We start from the raw sequence: 19,724 nt of genomic DNA on the forward strand, positions 1-19,724 counted from the left end.
GGGCTGGGTTAGGGTCAGGGTCAGGTGTGGGTCAGTTTTAGGGTCAGGTGTGGATTATTTTAGGGTCAGGTGTGGGTCAGTTTTAGGGTCAGGTGTGGATTATTTTAGGGTCAGGTGTGGGTCAGTTTTAGGTTCGGGTGTGGATTATTTTAGGGTCAGGTGTGGGTCAGTTTTAGGGTCAGTTTTGGGTTCAGGTGTGGGTCAGTTTTAGGGTCAGGTGTGGGTCAGCTTTAGGTTCAGGTGTGGATTATTTTAGGGTCAGGTGTGGGTCAGTTTTAGGTTCAGGTGTGGATTATTTTAGGTTCAGGTGTGGGTCAGTTTTAGGTTCAGGTGTGGATTATTTTAGGGTCAGGTGTGGGTCAGTTTTAGGTTCAGGTGTGGATTATTTTAGGTTCAGGTGTGGGTCAGTTTTAGGTTCAGGTGTGGATTATTTTAGGGTCAGGTGTGGGTCAGTTTTAGGGTCAGCTTTGGGTTCAGGTGTGGGTCAGTTTTAGGGTCAGTTTTAGGGTTACGAGAGCAGTAGCCAGCCTGATCCTGGAGGAGGAATTTGTGCCCTAAGAGACCTCAAAGTGGACAAAAATTGAGTTTTTGTTTTTTTTTTGGGATGCTGGCTCTGTGTGTGCCCACTTCTGGGAATTCTGGGTGGAACAGGATCAATCCCAGCCTGGCCACCACCCTTGGTGTTCCCTTTCCAGGCCTCACTTCCAGGGATGGCACTGCCCATATTCCATGGAAAAAGAGGGAATTTTAACCCTTTCCTCAATTTCCTGAGCGCAAAACAAGTGCAGGCTCTGGAATGGATTTCCCAAAAAAAAAAAAAAAAAAAAAAAAGCTGAGCCTGCCCCATCCCTGGAAGTGCCCGAGGCCAGTGGAAAAATTCCTGCCCATGATCCCGATGATCTTTAAGGTCCCTCCCAGCCCCAAACATTCCATGATTCCTCCAGAATCCCAACTGGAAGCTCCTGAAGGATTGGTGCTGGCAAGACCACCAGATCCCCTCCACACATTGGAATTTTTGGAACCCCCCCCCAAACTGAGCGAGGAGGGCAGGGGGGGGACTCGGCAGAGCCCCCCAACACGGATCTCACCAAAATCCATGAATTTGATGTGCTCCATCTGGGGTTTCTTCACCAGGATGGTTTTTTTCTTGGAAGCTCGGATCTGTTTCAGCAGGGCCCCCTGGATATCGGCGGCCGTGTAGGACGTGGCTGATCCCAGCCGGGAGGGGAAAGGAGGGAAAGTCACAGTGAAGATTCCGGCTGGAATTTCCCTCCCGTGACCTTCCCAAATCCCTCCTCTCCTAAGGAAAATAATCTTCATTTCCCGAGGAAAATAATCGTCATTTCCCAAAGAATATAATCCTCATTTCCCAAGGAAAATAATCTTCATTTCCTGAGGAAAATAATCGTTATTTCCCGAGGAAAATAATCTTCATTTCCTGAGGAAAATAATCGTCATTTCCCAAAGAATATAACCCTCCTTTCCCTAGGGGAATAATCCTAATTTTCCAAGGAAAATAATCGTCATTTCCCGAGGAATATAATCCTCATTTTCTAAGGAAAATAATCATCATTTCCCAAGGAAAATAATCGTCATTTCCCAAGGAAAATAATCTTCATTTCCTGAGGAAAATAATCGTCATTTCCCAAGGAAAACAATCTTCATTTCCCGAGGAAAATAATCGTCATTTCCCAAGGAATATAACCCTCATTTCCTAAGGAAAATAATCTTCATTTCCCAAGGAAAATAATCGTCATTTCCTGAGGAAAATAATCTTCATTTCCCGAGGAATATAATCATCATTTCCTGAGGAAAATAATTGTAATTTCCTGAGGAAAATAATCTTCATTTCCTAAGGAAAATAATCTTCCTTTCCTGAGGAAAATAATCATCATTTCCCGAGGAATATAATCTCACTTTCTAAGGAAAATAATCGTCATTTCCCAAGGAGAATAATCCTTATTTTCTGAGGAAAATAATCTCATTTTCTAAGGAAAATAACCCTCCTTTCCCAAGGAAAATAACCTTCATTTCCTAAGGAAAATAATTTCACTTTCTAAGGAAAATAATCCTAATTTCCCAAGGAGAATAATCCTAATTTCCCAAGGAGAATAATCCTAATTTCCCAAGGAAAATAATCCTCATTCCTCAAGGAAACCCCTCCCAAGCTTCCTTAGGGCGCAGCTCCGCTCCCAATGGAATTCTGCAGGACAAAAGACCCAACCCCGCTGAATTTTGGGATGGTTCTTTCCTTCTCCTTGATTTCCCGGCCAGAATTCCCCCAGGGAATGGCCCTACCTGGGTCAAAGTGAGCCTCCACAATGACCCTGACGGCGCTGCTCTGACCCAGGTCCCGCACTCGGATGCTCCTGAAATCCTTCCTGACATCAGAACCTCGGAAAAGCTCATCCAGCTGTGGGGGGGAAAAGCAAAGGGAAATCCTGGTTTCAAGGGAAAATCCAGGGAAAGATCCTGACCCTCAGCCAGGTCTGGTTTTGTATCCCTGGTGAGGGAGGGATGGGATGTGATAATTCCAGCTGGTCCCTGCTCTTTCTGGTTTATTTATCTTTGTTGACAGGATAATTCTGGTTTATTTATCCTTATTTACAGGATCCATAAATAAAGTGGGACAGGGAATCGTCCCCGTGGGGAGGAGGAGCAGAACGGAGCCACCTCACAGCTCATCCCGGGATTTTCCTCCCTGTGGCATCCGAGTCCAGATCTCTCCCAAAGCCCTGCAAAGCTGCTCAGGAACTTGGGAAAAATCCCACAAAGCCTCACTCGGCATCTTTAAATCCCAAACCTGGCTCTGGGATGAGGCAGGGTTTGTCTGGAGTCACGGGAAGGACACGGTGACAACGCAGAGCTCTGGGACAGCTCTGTCACAGCCAGGGCCACCAGAGATCTGTGACACTCCTGTCACAGCCAGGGCCACCAGAGATCTGTCACAGCCAGGGCCACCAGAGATCTGGGACAGCTCTGTCACAGCCAGGGCCACCAGAGATCTGTCACAGCCAGGGCCACCAGAGCTCTGGGACACTCCTGTCACAGCCAGGGCCACCAGAACACTGGGACAGCTCTGTCACAGCCAGGGCCACCAGAGATCTGTCACAGCCAGGGCCACCAGAGATCTGTCACAGCCAGGGCCACCAGAACACTGGGACACTCCTGTCACAGCCAGGGCCACCAGAGATCTGTCACAGCCAGGGCCACCAGAACACTGGGACACTCCTGTCACAGCCAGGGCCACCAGAGATCTGTCACAGCCAGGGCCACCAGAGATCTGTCACAGCCAGGGCCACCAGAGCTCTGTGACACTCCTGTCACAGCCAGGGCCACCAGAGATCTGTCACAGCCAGGGCCACCAGAGATCTGGGACACTCCTGTCACAGCCAGGGCCACCAGAGATCTGGGACAGCTCTGTCACAGCCAGGGCCACCAGAGATCTGTCACATCCAGGGCCACCAGAGCTCTGGGACACTCCTGTCACAGCCAGGGCCAGCAGAGCTCTGGGACAGCTCTGTCACAGCCAGGGCCACCAGAGATCTGTCACAGCCAGGGCCACCAGAGATCTGGGACACTCCTGTCACAGCCAGGGCCACCAGAGATCTGGGACAGCTCTGTCACAGCCAGGGCCACCAGAGCTCTGGGACACTCCTGTCACTGCCAGGGCCACCAGAACACTGGGACAGCTCTGTCACAGCCAGGGCCACCAGAGATCTGGGACAGCTCTGTCACAGCCAGGGCCACCAGAGCTCTGGGACACTCCTGTCACAGCCAGGGCCACCAGAGATCTGTCACAGCCAGGGCCACCAGAGATCTGGGACAGCTCTGTCACAGCCAGGGCCACCAGAGATCTGTGACACTCCTGTCACAGCCAGGACCACCAGAACACTGGGACACTCCTGTCACAGCCAGGGCCACCAGAGCTCTGTCACAGCCAGGGCCACCAGAGATCTGGGACACTCCTGTCACAGCCAGGGCCACCAGAGCTCTGTCACAGCCAGGGCCACCAGAGATCTGGGACAGCTCTGTCACAGCCAGGGCCACCAGAGCTCTGGGACACTCCTGTCACTGCCAGGGCCACCAGAACACTGGGACAGCTCTGTCACTGCCAGGGCCACCAGAGCTCTGGGACACTCCTGTCACAGCCAGGGCCACCAGAGATCTGTCACAGCCAGGGCCACCAGAGCTCTGGGACACTCCTGTCACAGCCAGGGCCACCAGAGCCTTCCCCTGCCTAAGGCAAAGGCAGTAATTAACTCATTAATGACCGCACAGTTCAGTTTCTCCCTTCAAACTGGGAACAGTGACAGGAGCACTCCACACCCACGGCATTTTTCCCACTGAGGACTGGGGGTGGGGGTGACAAGGGGGACACGTGTGGCTTTTCTGCCATGGCAATTTTGTGTTTCCATGGAAATCCAGAAAGCAGCAGAGTCCCTGCATGGGTGACCCAGTGAATGAAGATTTTGGGAGCGTTGCCACCCCGAGGCACACGGCGCTGCTGTCCTGGGGACATTGTTATTGTCACCAGGCCTGCAGGAGCCATCTGGGCCACGTCCATCTGCTCCAAGGGCTTGGAATCAGCTCCAAAAATATTCCTGCCCTTGCAAAGATGGTTGGTGGCTGCTCTGGCACCCAGCACTGCCTCAGCATCCCCAAATCCTCACCCAAAATCCACCTGCCCCCACAGCTGGAAGTGCAGGGGTTCCTTAGAGGAGGGAGGGTGGGATTACAAAGGGAATATCCCAAAGTCGTGCAGCTGAACTGGAGGGGGAAAGGATTTTGGATTTATCTTTGTCTCGGGGCTTTTCCTGGAGATGAAACACTTCGGGAATTCCAAATTCCTTTGGGGAATCCCAGAGGTGTCAGAACAATCCAAACACCGAGGTCAGGCTGGAGAAGGGATTTGTGTCCCAGCACAAAACCAAGGGAAGCTGTGGCCAGGTGGGACCAGGCTCATCTCCAGGGAGCACAGCACAGGGCCTCAAGCTGCAGCACAAGAGGCTCAGGTTGGATATTCAGGACAAATTTCCTCCCGGAAAAGGTGGCCAGGCACCAAGCCGTGCACGGCAGAGGTGCAATCACCATCCCTGGAAGAGCTGCAGGAGCTGGGGACGTGGTTCGGTGGTGACCATGGGGGTGCGGGGCTGGATCTGGTGATTCTGGAGGCTTTTCCCACCTCTCGGATCCCAAAATTCTCAGACTCCACAGTGCGGCGGGGACCCCCCTTTTTTTTTTTTTTTTTTTTTTTTTTTTCTGGCCAGACCCCCACGAGGGGCACAGAACTCACGGCGCTCTCGATGCTCCGCGCCGTCTCCCCAAAGAGCTCGGATTTGGGATCAGCCATCTCCGGGGTGTAGAACAGCTCCTGACCCTCCACCTCCTCCAGGATCAGCACTCCTTGGAACACTTTGGTGGCTGCAGGGGAGGGAGGGAACACAAACCAAAACCCTTTAGCTGGGCAGGGGGTGGCGAGGGAAGCGCCGGAATTCCTGGGAAAGGGAGGATGGCGGTGTGGGGGTAGTGCCAGTGCCGGGTTAGTCGGGGTGGGACGGGCACAGCCATGGAGGATTAGTTCTGGAGGAGATGGCAAGGACCGGGCTGGAGATGGCAGATTTTACCAGACGGGTTCCTGCGAGCTCCGGCGCGGAGAGCAGCCCCCCCTGCACCGCTGGGTGACAAGAGAGACACGTTAGAGGAGGACACGCCACATCCCGGGGCACCCGCGGCACGCACGGGGCTGGGGACAACGGGGACGCCTGGCACAGGGACGTCAGGCCTGGCCAGCCCTGCCAAACCACCCCGGAACTGCACCGGGAACGCCAGGGGTGGGTCCTGAGCTGGGGAGGCAGAGGGGGGAGAGATCCCGCACTGGGAACCACACAGGAGGCTCCTGCTCCTTTTCCTCTTCCTTTTCCTTTCCCTTTTTCATTTTAATTTTCCTTTTAATTTTCATTTTCTTCTCCCTTCTCATTTTCCCTTTCCCTTCTCCATTTCCCTTTTCCCTTCTTCCTTTCCTTTTGCCCTTTCCCTTTCCCTTTCCCTTTCCCTTTTCCCTTTTCCCTTTTCCCTTTTCCTTTTCCTTTCTCAGAATCATCCCACCTTGGTGAAATCCCAATTCCTGACCCCAGAGCCCTCCCCCAGCCCCAAACCCACCTGGGCAGTTCTGTGTCTTCCCACCTTGGTGAAATCCCAATTCCTGACCCCAGAGCCCTCCCCCAGCCCCAAACCCACCTGGGCAGTTCTGTGTCTTCCCACCTTGGTAAAATCCCAATTCCTGACCCCAGAGCCCTCCCCCAGCCCCAAACCCACCTGGGCAGTTCTGTGTCTTCCCACCTTGGTAAAATCCCAATTCCTGACCCCAGAGCCCTCCCCCAGCCCCAAACCCACCTGGGCAGTTGCTCCCCTCCACGTCCGCAGCCGCGGTTTTGCCGTCGGAGCAGCAGCCCAGGGGGGAGTTGTAGCACGTGGCCCTCTCGATGGCAGCCGTGGATGTCACCTGGGCCTCCTCCTCCTCCTCCTCCTCCTCACCTGGGGACACCCAGGGGTTAATCCAGCATTGTCACCTGCCTGGTGACACCTGGCGCTACCACAGAGCCCCAGGGGTGGTGGCACTCACCGGCAGAGCCCGCCCCGCTGGACTCCTGGTCACCACTGGTCCCCACGTCCTGGTCCCCGCTGCCCTCAGCGCTGCCGGACTCGCCGTAGCTCGGTTGCCCCGTGGCCACCACCACGGGCACGGTGGCCAGCGGGCGGATGGTGGCTTTGTGGGTGACCCAGGGCGTGGTGGCCGGCCTGGCTGTGGTCACACGGCTGGTCGTGGGGTGGCCTCGTTCCGTGGGTTTGGCTTCCAGAGGCGCTGAGCTGGTGGCCACCTCCTCGGTGGGCTCCGGGGTTCGGGGGGTGGCCCGAGGGGGGGCGGGCAGAAGGGACAGCGTGGGCAGCGGCGTGGGGGACACCGGGGGGCTCGTGTGGGGGAGGGACTCTGCGGGGAGCAGAACGGGGGTGAGGACGGGGAAGGGACGGGGGTGACACCGGGAAGGGCACCTGGTGTGCCAGGGGGTGTCACACGGGGCTGGCAGTGCCTTGGGGACACTCAGTGTGACACTGCTCTGGTGACACTCAGTGACACTCCCTGGTGACAGTGACACTCCCAGGGGACACTCAGTGACACTCCCCTGGTGACACTCAGTGACACTCCCTGGTGACAGTGACACTCCCAGGTGACACTCAGTGACACTCCCCTGGTGACACTCAGTGACACTCCCTGGTGACAGTGACACTCCCAGGGGACACTCAGTGACACTGCCCTGGTGACACTCAGTGACACTCCCAGGGGACACTCAGTGACACTCCCTGGTGACACTCAGTGACACTCCCTGGTGACACTCAGTGACACTGCCCTGGTGACACTCAGTGACACTCCCTGGTGACAGTGACACTGCCCTGGTGACACTCAGTGACACTCCCTGGTGACACTCACCGTGGCACTGCCCCACGTGCTTGACCGTGATGCGCTGGCGCTGCCTGCAGGCGATGGTCTGCAGCTGGCACTGGTCCCCGTAGGTGACACCGTCAGAGCCACACACCTGGGGACACAGGGGACACGGAGCTGGGTCCCTCCCAGTGCCACCAACAGAGCCCCGAACCCTGGCACCATTTTTTTTTTTTTTTCCTTGTAGGGGGAGGGATTCCTCTGGGGACACAGAGTGACCCAAGATGGGCTGGGGACAGGGGAGATGCCAGCAGGACCAGGGGACATCTGTGACCCGTGCGTCCCCCTTGGGCAGCGGGGAACAAATTCCCGCCCGATGTGCGGGGCAGAGCCGCGTGCGGGTGCCACCCCCGCTGTCCCCGAGCCGCCCCGAAGGCGCTGTCCCCAAACCTTGGTCATGTTGGCCTCGGAGCACAGCGGGGACGGGCACTCGCAGTGGGCGAAGCCGTTGAGCTCCACGCACGAGGCCCCGAAATCACAGCTCAGCTCTGCACAGGAACGGGGGGCTGAGGGGTCTGCGGGGACACACGGGGACAGCTGTGGGAACGGCCCGGTGGGAAGGACACAGATCCCAAATATACAGGAGACAAAATCCCAAATATACAACCAAAATCCCAAATGCCCACCACCCAAAATCCCAGTTATTCAGAAACCAAAATCCCAAATACCCAACACCCGAAATCCCAGTTATTCAGAAACCAAAATCCCAAATACCAAGGACCCAAAATCCCAGCTATTCAGAAACCAGAGTCCCAAATACCCAGCATCCAAAATCCCAATTACACAAAACCCCAAATCCCAAATACCCACCACCCAAAATCCCAGTTATTCAGAAACCGAAGTCCCAATTACACAAAACCCCAAATCCCAAATACCCACCACCCAAAATCCCAAATACCCAGCACCCGAAATCCCAGCTATTCAGAAACCAGAATCCCAAATACCCAACATCCAAAATCCCAGTTATTCAGAAACCAAAATCCCAAATACCATGGACCCAAAATCCCAGTTATTCAGAAACCAAAATCCCAAATACCAAGGACCCAAAATCCCAGTTATTCAGAAACCAAAATCCCAAATACCAAGGACCCAAAATCCCAGCTATTCAGAAACCAAAATCCCAAATACCCAGCACCCAAAATCCCAATTACACAAAACCCCAAATCCCAAATACCCACCACCCAAAATCCCAGTTATTCAGAAACCGAAGTCCCAATTACACAAAACCCCAAATCCTAAATACCCACCACCCAAAATCCCAAATACCCAACACCCGAAATCCCAGCTATTCAGAAACCAAAACCCCAATTACACAAAACCCCAAACCCCAATTTCACAAAACCCCAAACGAGCAGGACCCGACCCCAGTGGGGCAGGTGCCCTGACCTTCCTGGCAGCCACTGGTGCCCAGTTTGCCGCCGTCGGGGCACTGGTTGCACTTCATGCCCGTGATGCCCGTCCTGCAGGAGCACAGCCCCGTCATCTGCTCGCAGTCATCCCTCACGGAGCCCACGGGGTCACAGTGACACGCTGGGAGCGGCACCGGCAGTTGTGGGGTGGGGAAGGGGGGAAAATACACGGTTATGGGGGTGGGAAAACGGGAAATGCGGTTATGGGGTGGGAAAATGTGGTTATGGGGTGGGAAAAGGCATTTATGGGATGGGAAAATGGGAAAATGCAGTTATGGGGTGGGAAATGTGGTTATGGGGTGGGAAAATGTGGTTATGGGGTGGGAAAATGTGGTTATGGGGTGGGAAAAGGCATTTATGGGATGGGAAAATGGGAAAATGCAGTTATGGGGTGGGAAAATGGGAAAATGCAGTTATGGGGTGGGGAAGGGGGAAAATGCAGTTATGGGGTGGGAAATGTGGTTATGGGGTGGGAAAAGGCATTTATGGGATGGGAAAATGGGAAAATGCAGTTATGGGGTGGGGAAGGGGGAAAATGTGGTTATGGGGTGGGAAAATGTGGTTATGGGGTGGGGAAGGGGGAATACTCAGTTATGGGGTGGGACAATGGGAAACAAATGCAGTGACAGGCTGGGAAAGGAGGAAACACGGGGTGTCCCCTCCCTGTCACAGGGAAGTGTCCCACCCCTGCCACCCATGGTGTCCCCTCCCTGTCCCCTCCCTGTCCCCACGCTGTCCCCTCGCCGTCCCCATGCTGTCCCCACTCTGTCCCCATTCTGTCCGTGTCCCCTTTCTGTCCCCCCGCTGTCCCCTCCCTGTCCCCACGCTGTCCCCTCGCTGTCCCCATGCTGTCCCCAATCTGTGTCCCCTTTCTGTCCCCTCACTGTCCCCCCGCTGTCCCCTCCCTGTCCCCACGCTGTCCCCTTGCTGTCCCCATGCTGTCCCCAATCTGTGTCCCCTTTCTGTCCCCTCACTGTCCCCATGCTGTCCCCACTCTGTCCGTGTCTCCTCCCTGTCCCCACACTGTCCCCACACTGTCCCCATGCTGTCCCCACTCTGTCCGGGTCCCCTTTCTGTTCCCTCCCTGTCCCCTCCCTGTCCCCTTGCTGTCCCCATGCTGTCCCCACTCTGTGTCCCCTCTCTGTCCCCCCGCTGTCCCCTCTCTGTCCCCACTCTGTGTCCCCTCTCTGTCCCCACTCTGTGTCCCCTCCCTGTCCCCACACTGTCCCCTCGCCGTCCCCACGCTGTCCCCACTCTGTGTCCCCAGACTGTCCCCCCGCTGTCCCCTCTCTGTCCGTGTCACCGTGTCACTCACGGGTGCAGCCGCTCTTGCCGTCGGTGACGATGCCGCGGAAGTTCCAGAAGCCGGGCTCGCAGCGGTCACACTTGAGGCCACCCACGCCGGGCTTGCAGGAGCACTGGCCCGAGCCCGGCTCGCACGAGCCCCCGTACGAGCCGTAGGGGTTGCACTGGCACGTGCCTGAGGGAGGGGACACGCGTGTCACCGTGTGTCACCGTGTGTCACCGAGTGGTCACCGAATGTCACCAAGTGTCACCGAGTGTCACTGCGTGTCATCACGGTCACCGAGTGTCACCAAGTGCCACCAAATGCCACTGAGCGTCACTGAGTGTCACCGAGTGTCACTGAGAGTCACCGAGTATCACCAAATGTCACCATGTGTCATCATCTGTCACTGTGTGTCACTGAGTGACACCAAATGTCATCAAGTGTCACCGTGTGTTACTGCGTGTCAAATAAACAGGAGCCAAAATCCCAAAGAAACAGGAGCCAAAATCCCAAATAAACAGGATCCCAAAATCCCAAAGAAACAGGATCCCAAAATCCCAAAGAAACAAGATCCCAAAATCCCAAAGAAACAGGATCCCAAAATCCCAAAGAAACAGGATCCCAAAATCCCAAAGAAACAGGAGCCAAAATCCCAAATAAACAGGATCCCAAAATCCCAAAGAAACAGGATCCCAAAATCCCAAAGAAACAGGATCCCAAAATCCCAAATAAACAGGATCCCAAAATCCCAAAGAAACAGGATCCCAAAATCCCAAAGAAACAGGAGCCAAAATCCCAAATAAACAGGATCCCAAAATCCCAAAGAAACAGGATCCCAAAATCCCAAATAAACAGGATCCCAAAATCCCAAATAAACAGGATCCCAAAATCCCAAAGAAACAGGATCCCAAAATCCCAAAGAAACAGGAGCCAAAATCCCAAAGAAACAGGATCCCAAAATCCCAAAGAAACAGGATCCCAAAATCCCAAAGAAACAGGAGCCAAAATCCCAAAGAAACAGGATCCCAAAATCCCAAAGAAACAGGAGCCAAAATCCCAAATAAACAGGATCCCAAAATCCCAAAGAAACAGGATCCCAAAATCCCAAAGAAACAAGATCCCAAAATCCCAAAGAAACAGGATCCCAAAATCCCAAAGAAACAGGATCCCAAAATCCCAAAGAAACAGGAGCCAAAATCCCAAATAAACAGGATCCCAAAATCCCAAAGAAACAGGATCCCAAAATCCCAAAGAAACAAGATCCCAAAATCCCAAAGAAACAGGATCCCAAAATCCCAAAGAAACAGGATCCCAAAATCCCAAAGAAACAGGAGCCAAAATCCCAAATAAACAGGATCCCAAAATCCCAAAGAAACAGGATCCCAAAATCCCAAAGAAACATCCCAAAATCCCAAATAAACAGGATCCCAAAATCCCAAAGAAACAGGATCCCAAAATCCCAAAGAAACAGGAGCCAAAATCCCAAATAAACAGGATCCCAAAATCCCAAAGAAACAGGAGCCAAAATCCCAAAGAAACAGGCTCCCAAAATCCCAGTTATTCAGAAACCAAATCCTCCCTGCAGGAGGCCCCTGGCGGGCCCTGGGTGTCCCCCGAGGTGACACTCACTGGGACATCCGGCGGCTCCCACGCCCAGCGCCGCGGTGACATTGTCCGGGCAGCAGCCGTAGACGCTCTGGCTGCAGTGCGTGACCAGCAGGGGTGGAGGGGTGGTGGCCATGGCTGCAGGAGGGGACAGGGACACGGGTCAGGGACACGGGACAGGGACACGGGACACACGGGACAGGGACACACGGGACAGGGACACGGGACAGGGACAGGGGACAGGGACAGGGGTCAGGGACACACGGGACAGGGACACGGGACAGGAACAGGGGACAGGGACACACGGGACAGGGACACGGGACAGGGACACGGGACAGGGACAGGGACACACGGGACAGGGACAGGGACAGGGACAGGGACATGGGACACACGGGACAGGGACACGGGACAGGGACACGGGACAGGGACAGGGACACACGGGACAGGGACAGGGACAGGGACAGGGACATGGGACACACGGGACAGGGACAGGGACACGGGACAGGGAGACACGGGACAGGGACACACGGGACAGGGACACGGGTCAGGGACACGGGACAGGGACAGGGACACACGGGACAGGGACAGGGACAGGGACACACGGGACAGGGACAGGGACACGGGACAGGGACACGGGACAGGGACACACGGGACAGGGACATGGGGCACATGGGACAGGGACAGGGACACGGGACAGGGACAGGGACACACGGGACAGGGACACGGGTCAGGGACACGGGACAGGGACAGGGACACACGGGACAGGGACAGGGACACACAGGACAGGGACACGGGTCAGGGACACGGGACAGGGACAGGGACACACGGGTCAGGGACACGGGACAGGGACACACAGGATAGGGACACGGGACAGGGGTGTGCCCTTGAGTGGGGACAGGGCTGTGTCCCTGTAGATTCCTGCTTATTGCCAGGGAAAGGGCACCAGGGACACACCCAGGGACACATTTGGGGACCCACCGGGGACACATTTGGGGACACACCCAGGGCCATATTTGGGGACACACCCAGGGACACACCCAGGGACACATTTGGGGACACACCCAGGGCCATATTTGGGGACACACCCAGGGACACACCCAGGGACACATTTGGGGACCCACCGGGGACACATTTGGGGACACAGCCAGGGCCATATTTGGGGACACACCCAGGGACACACCCAGGGACACATTTGGGGACACACCCAGGGACACACCCAGGGACACATTTGGGGACACACCCAGGGCCACCAGGGAGGAGTGGCTGCCCTCAGGGCACTCACCCCGACACGCTCCCTGGCTGGTGACAAAGAGCTCCTGGCGTTTCTCGCACCGCGTCTTCTTCAGCTCGCACTCGTTGGCGTAGGTGACACCGTCAGAGCCACACACCTGCCAGCACAGCCAGGGGACAGCTCAGGACACGCGCGCTGCCGGGGAGGGGACGGGAGGGGACGGGAGGGGACAGGAGGGGACAGGAGGCGCTCACCGGGCTGCGGGGCACGGCCTGGCAGGTGAAGTCACACACGCAGGGCTCGTCCTCGGCGTCCTCGTCCCACCAGCCCCCGAACTGCCGGCACCGCTCCTGCTCGCACTCGCTGCCGTCCCCGGAGCCGGAGCCCCCCGAGCCACACTCTGGGGACAGGGACAGCCACGGTGACACCGGGGTCCATCCCGGCACGGCAGAGCCAGGGGGACGCACGGGGGATGGGGACAAATGTCCTGGTTTGGGGACATGCCCAGAGCCATCCAAATCCCAGAATATCCCAGGGGACAAATGTCCTGGTTTGGGGACATGCCCAGAGCCATCCGGATCCCAGAATTTAGTTGGAAGTTGGAGCACGACTGGGACTTGGGGCTGGGATTTGGGGCTGGGATTTGGGGCTGGGATTTGGAGTAGGGAGAGGTTTGAAATCCCGGAATTGTGTGGATTACATGGATTGTGGGGCAGGGCTGGGATTTGGGGCTGGGATTCGGGGCTGGGATTCGGGGCTGGGATTCGGGGCTGGGATTTGGGGCTGGGATTCGGGATAGGAAGAGTCTTGAACTCCCTGGACTCTGCAGGATGCTCGGAGCCGCAGGGACGGGGCTGATTTCAAAGGGAAAAGGGAAAAGCAGGATGGGGGAAGGGGAGCCCGGCCCTTTTTCGGGAATGATCAAAAGCTGGGCTTGGACACCACACAGAGAATTATTCGGGATCTGCTTGCACGGGGACAGGAACCTGAAATCCCCGAGCAGGGCTGAGATCAAACGCCCTGCTCTGTCTTTTCCAGGGAATCTCAGCTCCCTCCCCGTGCCAGAAAAAATCCACAAAGTGGGAAAACCTTTCCTCAAAGAGGGAAAATTTTCCCCCAAAAGTGGGAAAACTCGTGGGGTTGTTGTTTTGTTTTTTGTTTTGTTTTGGTTTTTTTTTTTTTTTTTTCATTTTTAGGCTCAGCAAGAAAGGGCAGAGCCCACCCCAAAAATGTTCCCGGGAATTCTGCTGAGCCAACAGAGCTGTGGGATGGGATAATGGGATGGGATATTGGGATGGGATAATGGGATGGGATAAGGGGATGGGATAAGGGGATGGGATAAGGGGATATTGGGATATTGGGATATTGGGATATTGGGATGGGATATTGGGATATTGGGATGGGATAATGGGATGGGACAATGGGATATTGGGATATTGGGATGATAATGGGATATTGGGATGGGATAAGGGGATGGGATAATGGGATGGGATAAGGGGATGGGATATTGGGATGGGATATTGGGATATTGGGATATTGGGACATTGGGATATTGAGATATTGGGATATTGGGATATTGGGATATTGGGACATTGGGACATTGGGATATTGGGATGGGATATTGGGATGGGATATTGGGACATTGGGATATTGGGATATTGGGATATTGGGATATTGGGATGGGATATTGGGATGGGATATTGGGACATTGGGATATTGGGATGGGATATTGGGACATTGGGATATTGGGATATTGGGATATTGGGATGGGATATTGGGATGGGATATTGGGATATTGGGACATTGGGACATTGGGATATTGGGATGGGATATTGGGATGGGATATTGGGATATTGGGACATTGGGACATTGGGATATTGGGATGGGATATTGGGATGGGATATTGGGATATTGGGATATTGGGACATTGGGATATTGGGATGGGATATTGGGACATTGGGATATTGGGACATTGGGATATTGGGATGGGATATTGGGATATTGGGACATTGGGACATTGGGATATTGGGATGGGATATTGGGATGGGATATTGGGACATTGGGATATTGGGATATTGGGATATTGGGATATTGGGACATTGGGACATTGGGATAATGGGATGGGATATTGGGATGGGATAATGGGATGGGATATTGGGACATTGGGATATTGGGATGGGATATTGGGACATTGGGACATTGGGACATTGGAATCCTAAAGATTGTCCAGTCCCAAGTCCCGTGCCAGAGGCCAGGATGGCAGGGATGGCCCAGGATCTGCACTTTTGGGGTTTGGGGTGGGTTTTGTGAGGGGGATTTGGGGTTTTTGGGGGGGTTTTCTAGGGGGTATTTTTTGGGGGGGGTTGGGGTGTTTTTGGCCATTTTTTAGGGAGGGTAGATTTTTTTGGGGGGCGGGAGTTGGGTTTTTTTTGAGTTTTTCAGATTTTTTTTTTTTTGGTTTTTCAGATCTTTTTGCTTGTTCGATTTTTCAGATTTTTTGGGTTTTTTTTTTGTTTTTTCCAATTCTATGTTTTTTCCGCTATCATTTTTTTTTTCCATTGGTTCTTCAGATCTTTTTGCTTGTTCATTTCTTCAGATTTTTTGTGGTTTTTTTCAGATTTTTTTTTGTTTGTTTTGTTTTTCAGATTTCATTTATTATTTTTTTTGTTTGCTTTGTTTTTCCAGATTTTATATTTTTTTTTTTTTTTTTGGATCCGCTCATTTTCCAGCTTTTTTTTTTTGCCTTTCTTTCTATTTTCTTTTCTCATATTTTACACTTGGTTTTTTTCTTTTTCTTCTTCTTCTTCTTCTTCTTAATAATAATATTATTATTAATAATAATATTAATATTAATATCATTATTACTTTCATTATTACTACTATTATTACCATTAATATTATTTTTTATTATCAATGTTAATAATACTATTAATATTATTATTATTACAATTATTACTATTAATATAATTGCTGTTATTATTACTATTAATACTATTATTACTATTAATATTATTTTTAATTATTAATATTATTACTATTAGTAATAGTAATAATAAAATTATTACTATTATTACTATTAATATCATTACTGTTGCAATCATTACTATTAATACTATTATTACTATTAATATTATTCTATTAATAATATTATTACTATTACTATTACTATTACTATTACTAATGTTATTATTATTAGAATTATTACTATTAATATTATTACTGTTGCTATTATTACTATTAATACTATTATTACTATTAACATTATTATTATTATTATTAATATTATTATTGTTACTACTGATACAATCAATATTATTATTATTACCATTAATGTTATTGTTATTATTAATATTATTACTATTACTACTATTATTGGTATTAATATCATTATTGATATTATTATCAATGTTATTATTATTACTATTACTACAATAATTATTTTTATAATTATAATTATAATTATAATTAATATTATTACTATAATTATTTTTATAATTATAATTATACTATCATTATCACTACTATTATTTATTTTATTATTACTATTATTATTACTACTATTATTACTTTTATTACTACTACTACTATTATTACTATTATTACTATTGTTCTCACTATTATTATTATTATTATTATTGTTACTATTATTGTTACTATTATTACTACTATCATGATTCCTACTACTACTATTACTACTATTATTATTACTATTATTATTACTATTATCACTACTACTATTATTACTGCTATTATTATTACTGTTATTATTACTACCATTACTATTATTACTATCATTACTATTATTATTACTATCATTACTACGACTATCATTATTCCTACTACTATTATTACTCTTACCATTACCATTTTCAAAAACCTGCTTAAAATACACCCATTTTTTCCATCTTCACCCCTTCTCTTTTATATCCCCCCCCTCCCCAAAATCTCTTCCCCTCTTCCCCACTCACCCAACCCTCCCTTCCCCTCAATTCCTCTCCCAATTTTTTTTTTTTTTTTTCCCCCCCTCTTTTTTATTTTCCCCTTCCCCTCCTTTTCCTCCCTTTTCCAGAACCCACCAACCAACCAACCCACCATCCTCGCAGGGTCCCATCCTGGCCACCTCGATGCTCTTTTGCAGGTGGCACGAGGTCACCTGCAGCTGGCAGGGGCTGCCGTAGGTGACGCCGTCGGTGCCGCACACCGGGGCCGGGGGCTGGCGCTGGCATCGCGGGCACAGGCACTGCCCGGCCGAGCATCGGCCACCGAAGGAGCACATCGAGTTGCCACAGGACCCTGCGGAGGGAAAGGAGAAACTCGGTTCAACTGGTGAGTTATTGTTGGTTTTAGTCATCACATTAAAAAAAAAAAACAAAAAAAAAAACAAAAATAAAAAAAAACCAACAATAACAAAATTAAAAATAATTGGGGTTAAGAAGGAAAGAAAACAAAACAAAAATTGGGGTTAAGAAGGACAAAAAACAAAAAAAAAATTTGGGGTTAAGAAGGAAAAAAAAAACAAAACAAAAGAATTGGGGTTAAGAAGAAAAAAAAAATTGGGGTTAAGAAGGAAAAAAAAACAAAAAAAAACCAACAACAACAATAACAAAATAAAAAATAATTGGGGTTAAGAAGGAAAGAAAACAAAACAAAAATTGGGGTTAAGAGGGACAAAAAACAAAAAAAAAAATTGGGGTTAAGAAGGAAAAAAAACAAAAAAAAAAAAAACAAAAACAAAAAAAAACAACAATAACAAAATTAAAAATAATTGGGGTTAAGAAGGAAAGAAAACAAAACAAAAATTGGGGTTAAGAAGGACAAAAAACAAAAAAAAAATTGGGGTTAAGAAGGAAAAAAAACAAAAAAAAAACCCAAAAACAAAAAAAAACAACAATAACAAAATTAAAAATAATTGGGGTTAAGAAGGAAAGAAAACAAAACAAAAATTGGGGTTAAGAAGGACAAAAAAAAAAATATAAAATGGAAAATCGCTCAGGGAAGAGTTTGTGAGAGCCCAAATCAATGAGAGAGCCCCAAAACACCAAATTATTCCAAATATAAAATGGAAAATCGCTCAGGCAAGAGTTTGTGAGTTCCTAAACTGCAGGGAGAGCTCCAAAACACCAAATTATTCCAAATATAAAACGGAAAATCACCCACTCCACGTGTGAACACCCAAACCCACGGGATTAAAAAGATGCATAAAAACACCAAATTATTCCAAATATAAAATGGAAAATCGCTCAGGCAAGAGTTTGTGAGAGCCCAAATCAATGAGAGAGCCCCAAAACACCAAATTATTAAAAATATAAAACGGAAAATCGCTCAGGAAAGAATTTGTGAGAGCCCAAACTGCAGGGAGAGCTCCAAAACACCAAATTATTCCAAATATAAAATGGAAAATCGCTCAGGGAAGAGTTTGTGAGAGCCCAAATCAATGAGAGAGCCCCAAAACACCAAATTATTCCCAATATAAAACGGAAAATCACCCCCTCCACGTGTGAACACCCAAACCCGCGGCACGGAGCGCGGGGCGCCGAGCCCCCCTCCGGCCGCGGGTGACACCGAGGGGACAAAGGGCAGCGCGTGACACTCACTGCAGTGGCCCGGGGAGGCCACGCGGATGTCCTTCTGCTGGGTGCAGGCCCTGACGTGCAGCTCGCACTCGCTGCCGTAGGTGACGCCGTCGGTGCCGCACACGGGCCGAGCCGAGGGCACGCACTCGGTGGGGCACACGCAGCGCCCCGTCTCCGCCTCGCAGATGGCACCGAACTGGCACTTGCCGCAGCGGTCTGTGCAGAGAGACGGCAAAAATCGGGGTTGGGACGGCGCAGAGGGAGGGTTGGAGAATTGGGGGATTGGTTGGGTTGGGTTGGGTTGGGTTGGGTTGGGGTTTAAATGTGTTTTTGGTGGGATTGGCTGGGTTAGGATTTAAGGTCATCCTTGGTGGAATTGTCTGGGATGGGGTTAAAGCTCGTTTTTGGTGGAATTGTTTGGGTTGGGGATTTAAGCTTGTTTTTGGTGGAATTGTTTGGGTTGGGGATTAAGCTCAACTTTGGTGGAATTGTTTGGGTTGGGATTTAAGCTTGTTTTTGGTGGAATTGTTTGGGTTGGGGTTAAAGCTCATCTTTGGTGGAATTGTCTGGGTTGGGGTTTAAGCTCATTCTTGGTGGGATTGTCTGGGTTGAGCTTTAAGCTCATTTTAGGTGGAATTGTCTGGGATGGGGTTTAAACTCATTCTTGGAATTGTTTGGGTTGAGCTTTAAACTCATTTTAGGTGGAATTGTCTGGGATGGGGTTTAAACTCATTCTTGGAATTGTCTGGGTTGAGCTTTAAGCTCATTTTAGGTGGAATTGTCTGGGATGGGGTTAAAGCTCGTTTTTGGTGGAATTGTTTGGGTTGGGGTTTAAGCTCAACTTTGGTGGAATTGTCTGGGATGGGGTTTAAGCTCGTTTTTGGTGGAATTGTCTGGGTTGGGGTTTAAGCTCATCCTTGGTGGGATTGTCTGGGTTGGGATTTAAGCTCCCCTTTAAGGGACACCTTCCAAGCCAGGAACTTCCAGGGCTGAGGCACCCACAGATTGTCCGGGCAACCTCTCCACCCTCCCAACCTTCCCAAATTCCACCTTCCCAAAATCCCATCCAAACCTAAGGCAGCTCTGAACCCAAATAATTCCGAAATCAAAGCTGGCT

General features: G+C 50.6%; 1 protein-coding gene across 1 annotated transcript in view; it reads right to left on the bottom strand.

Moving 5' to 3' along the window:
• AGRN (agrin) overlaps positions 1–19,724 on the bottom strand; it is a 100,352-nt gene that overhangs the window by 27,510 nt on the left and 53,118 nt on the right. The window contains exons 10-23 of the mRNA XM_062507451.1: positions 18,629–18,823; positions 17,127–17,327; positions 13,289–13,434; positions 13,086–13,191; positions 11,828–11,941; positions 10,226–10,390; positions 8,888–9,031; positions 7,892–8,016; positions 7,490–7,595; positions 6,626–6,991; positions 6,397–6,537; positions 5,297–5,424; positions 2,299–2,413; positions 1,089–1,208 (exon numbers count right to left, since the gene is read on the bottom strand). Of these exons, the coding sequence (XP_062363435.1) occupies positions 1,089–1,208; positions 2,299–2,413; positions 5,297–5,424; positions 6,397–6,537; positions 6,626–6,991; positions 7,490–7,595; positions 7,892–8,016; positions 8,888–9,031; positions 10,226–10,390; positions 11,828–11,941; positions 13,086–13,191; positions 13,289–13,434; positions 17,127–17,327; positions 18,629–18,823 (2,172 nt within the window). The remainder of the gene's footprint in view (positions 1–1,088; positions 1,209–2,298; positions 2,414–5,296; positions 5,425–6,396; positions 6,538–6,625; positions 6,992–7,489; positions 7,596–7,891; positions 8,017–8,887; positions 9,032–10,225; positions 10,391–11,827; positions 11,942–13,085; positions 13,192–13,288; positions 13,435–17,126; positions 17,328–18,628; positions 18,824–19,724) is intronic.

Source organism: Cinclus cinclus, chromosome 23, assembly GCF_963662255.1.
Source record: "Cinclus cinclus chromosome 23, bCinCin1.1, whole genome shotgun sequence".
Taxonomy (NCBI): Eukaryota; Metazoa; Chordata; class Aves; order Passeriformes; family Cinclidae; genus Cinclus; species Cinclus cinclus.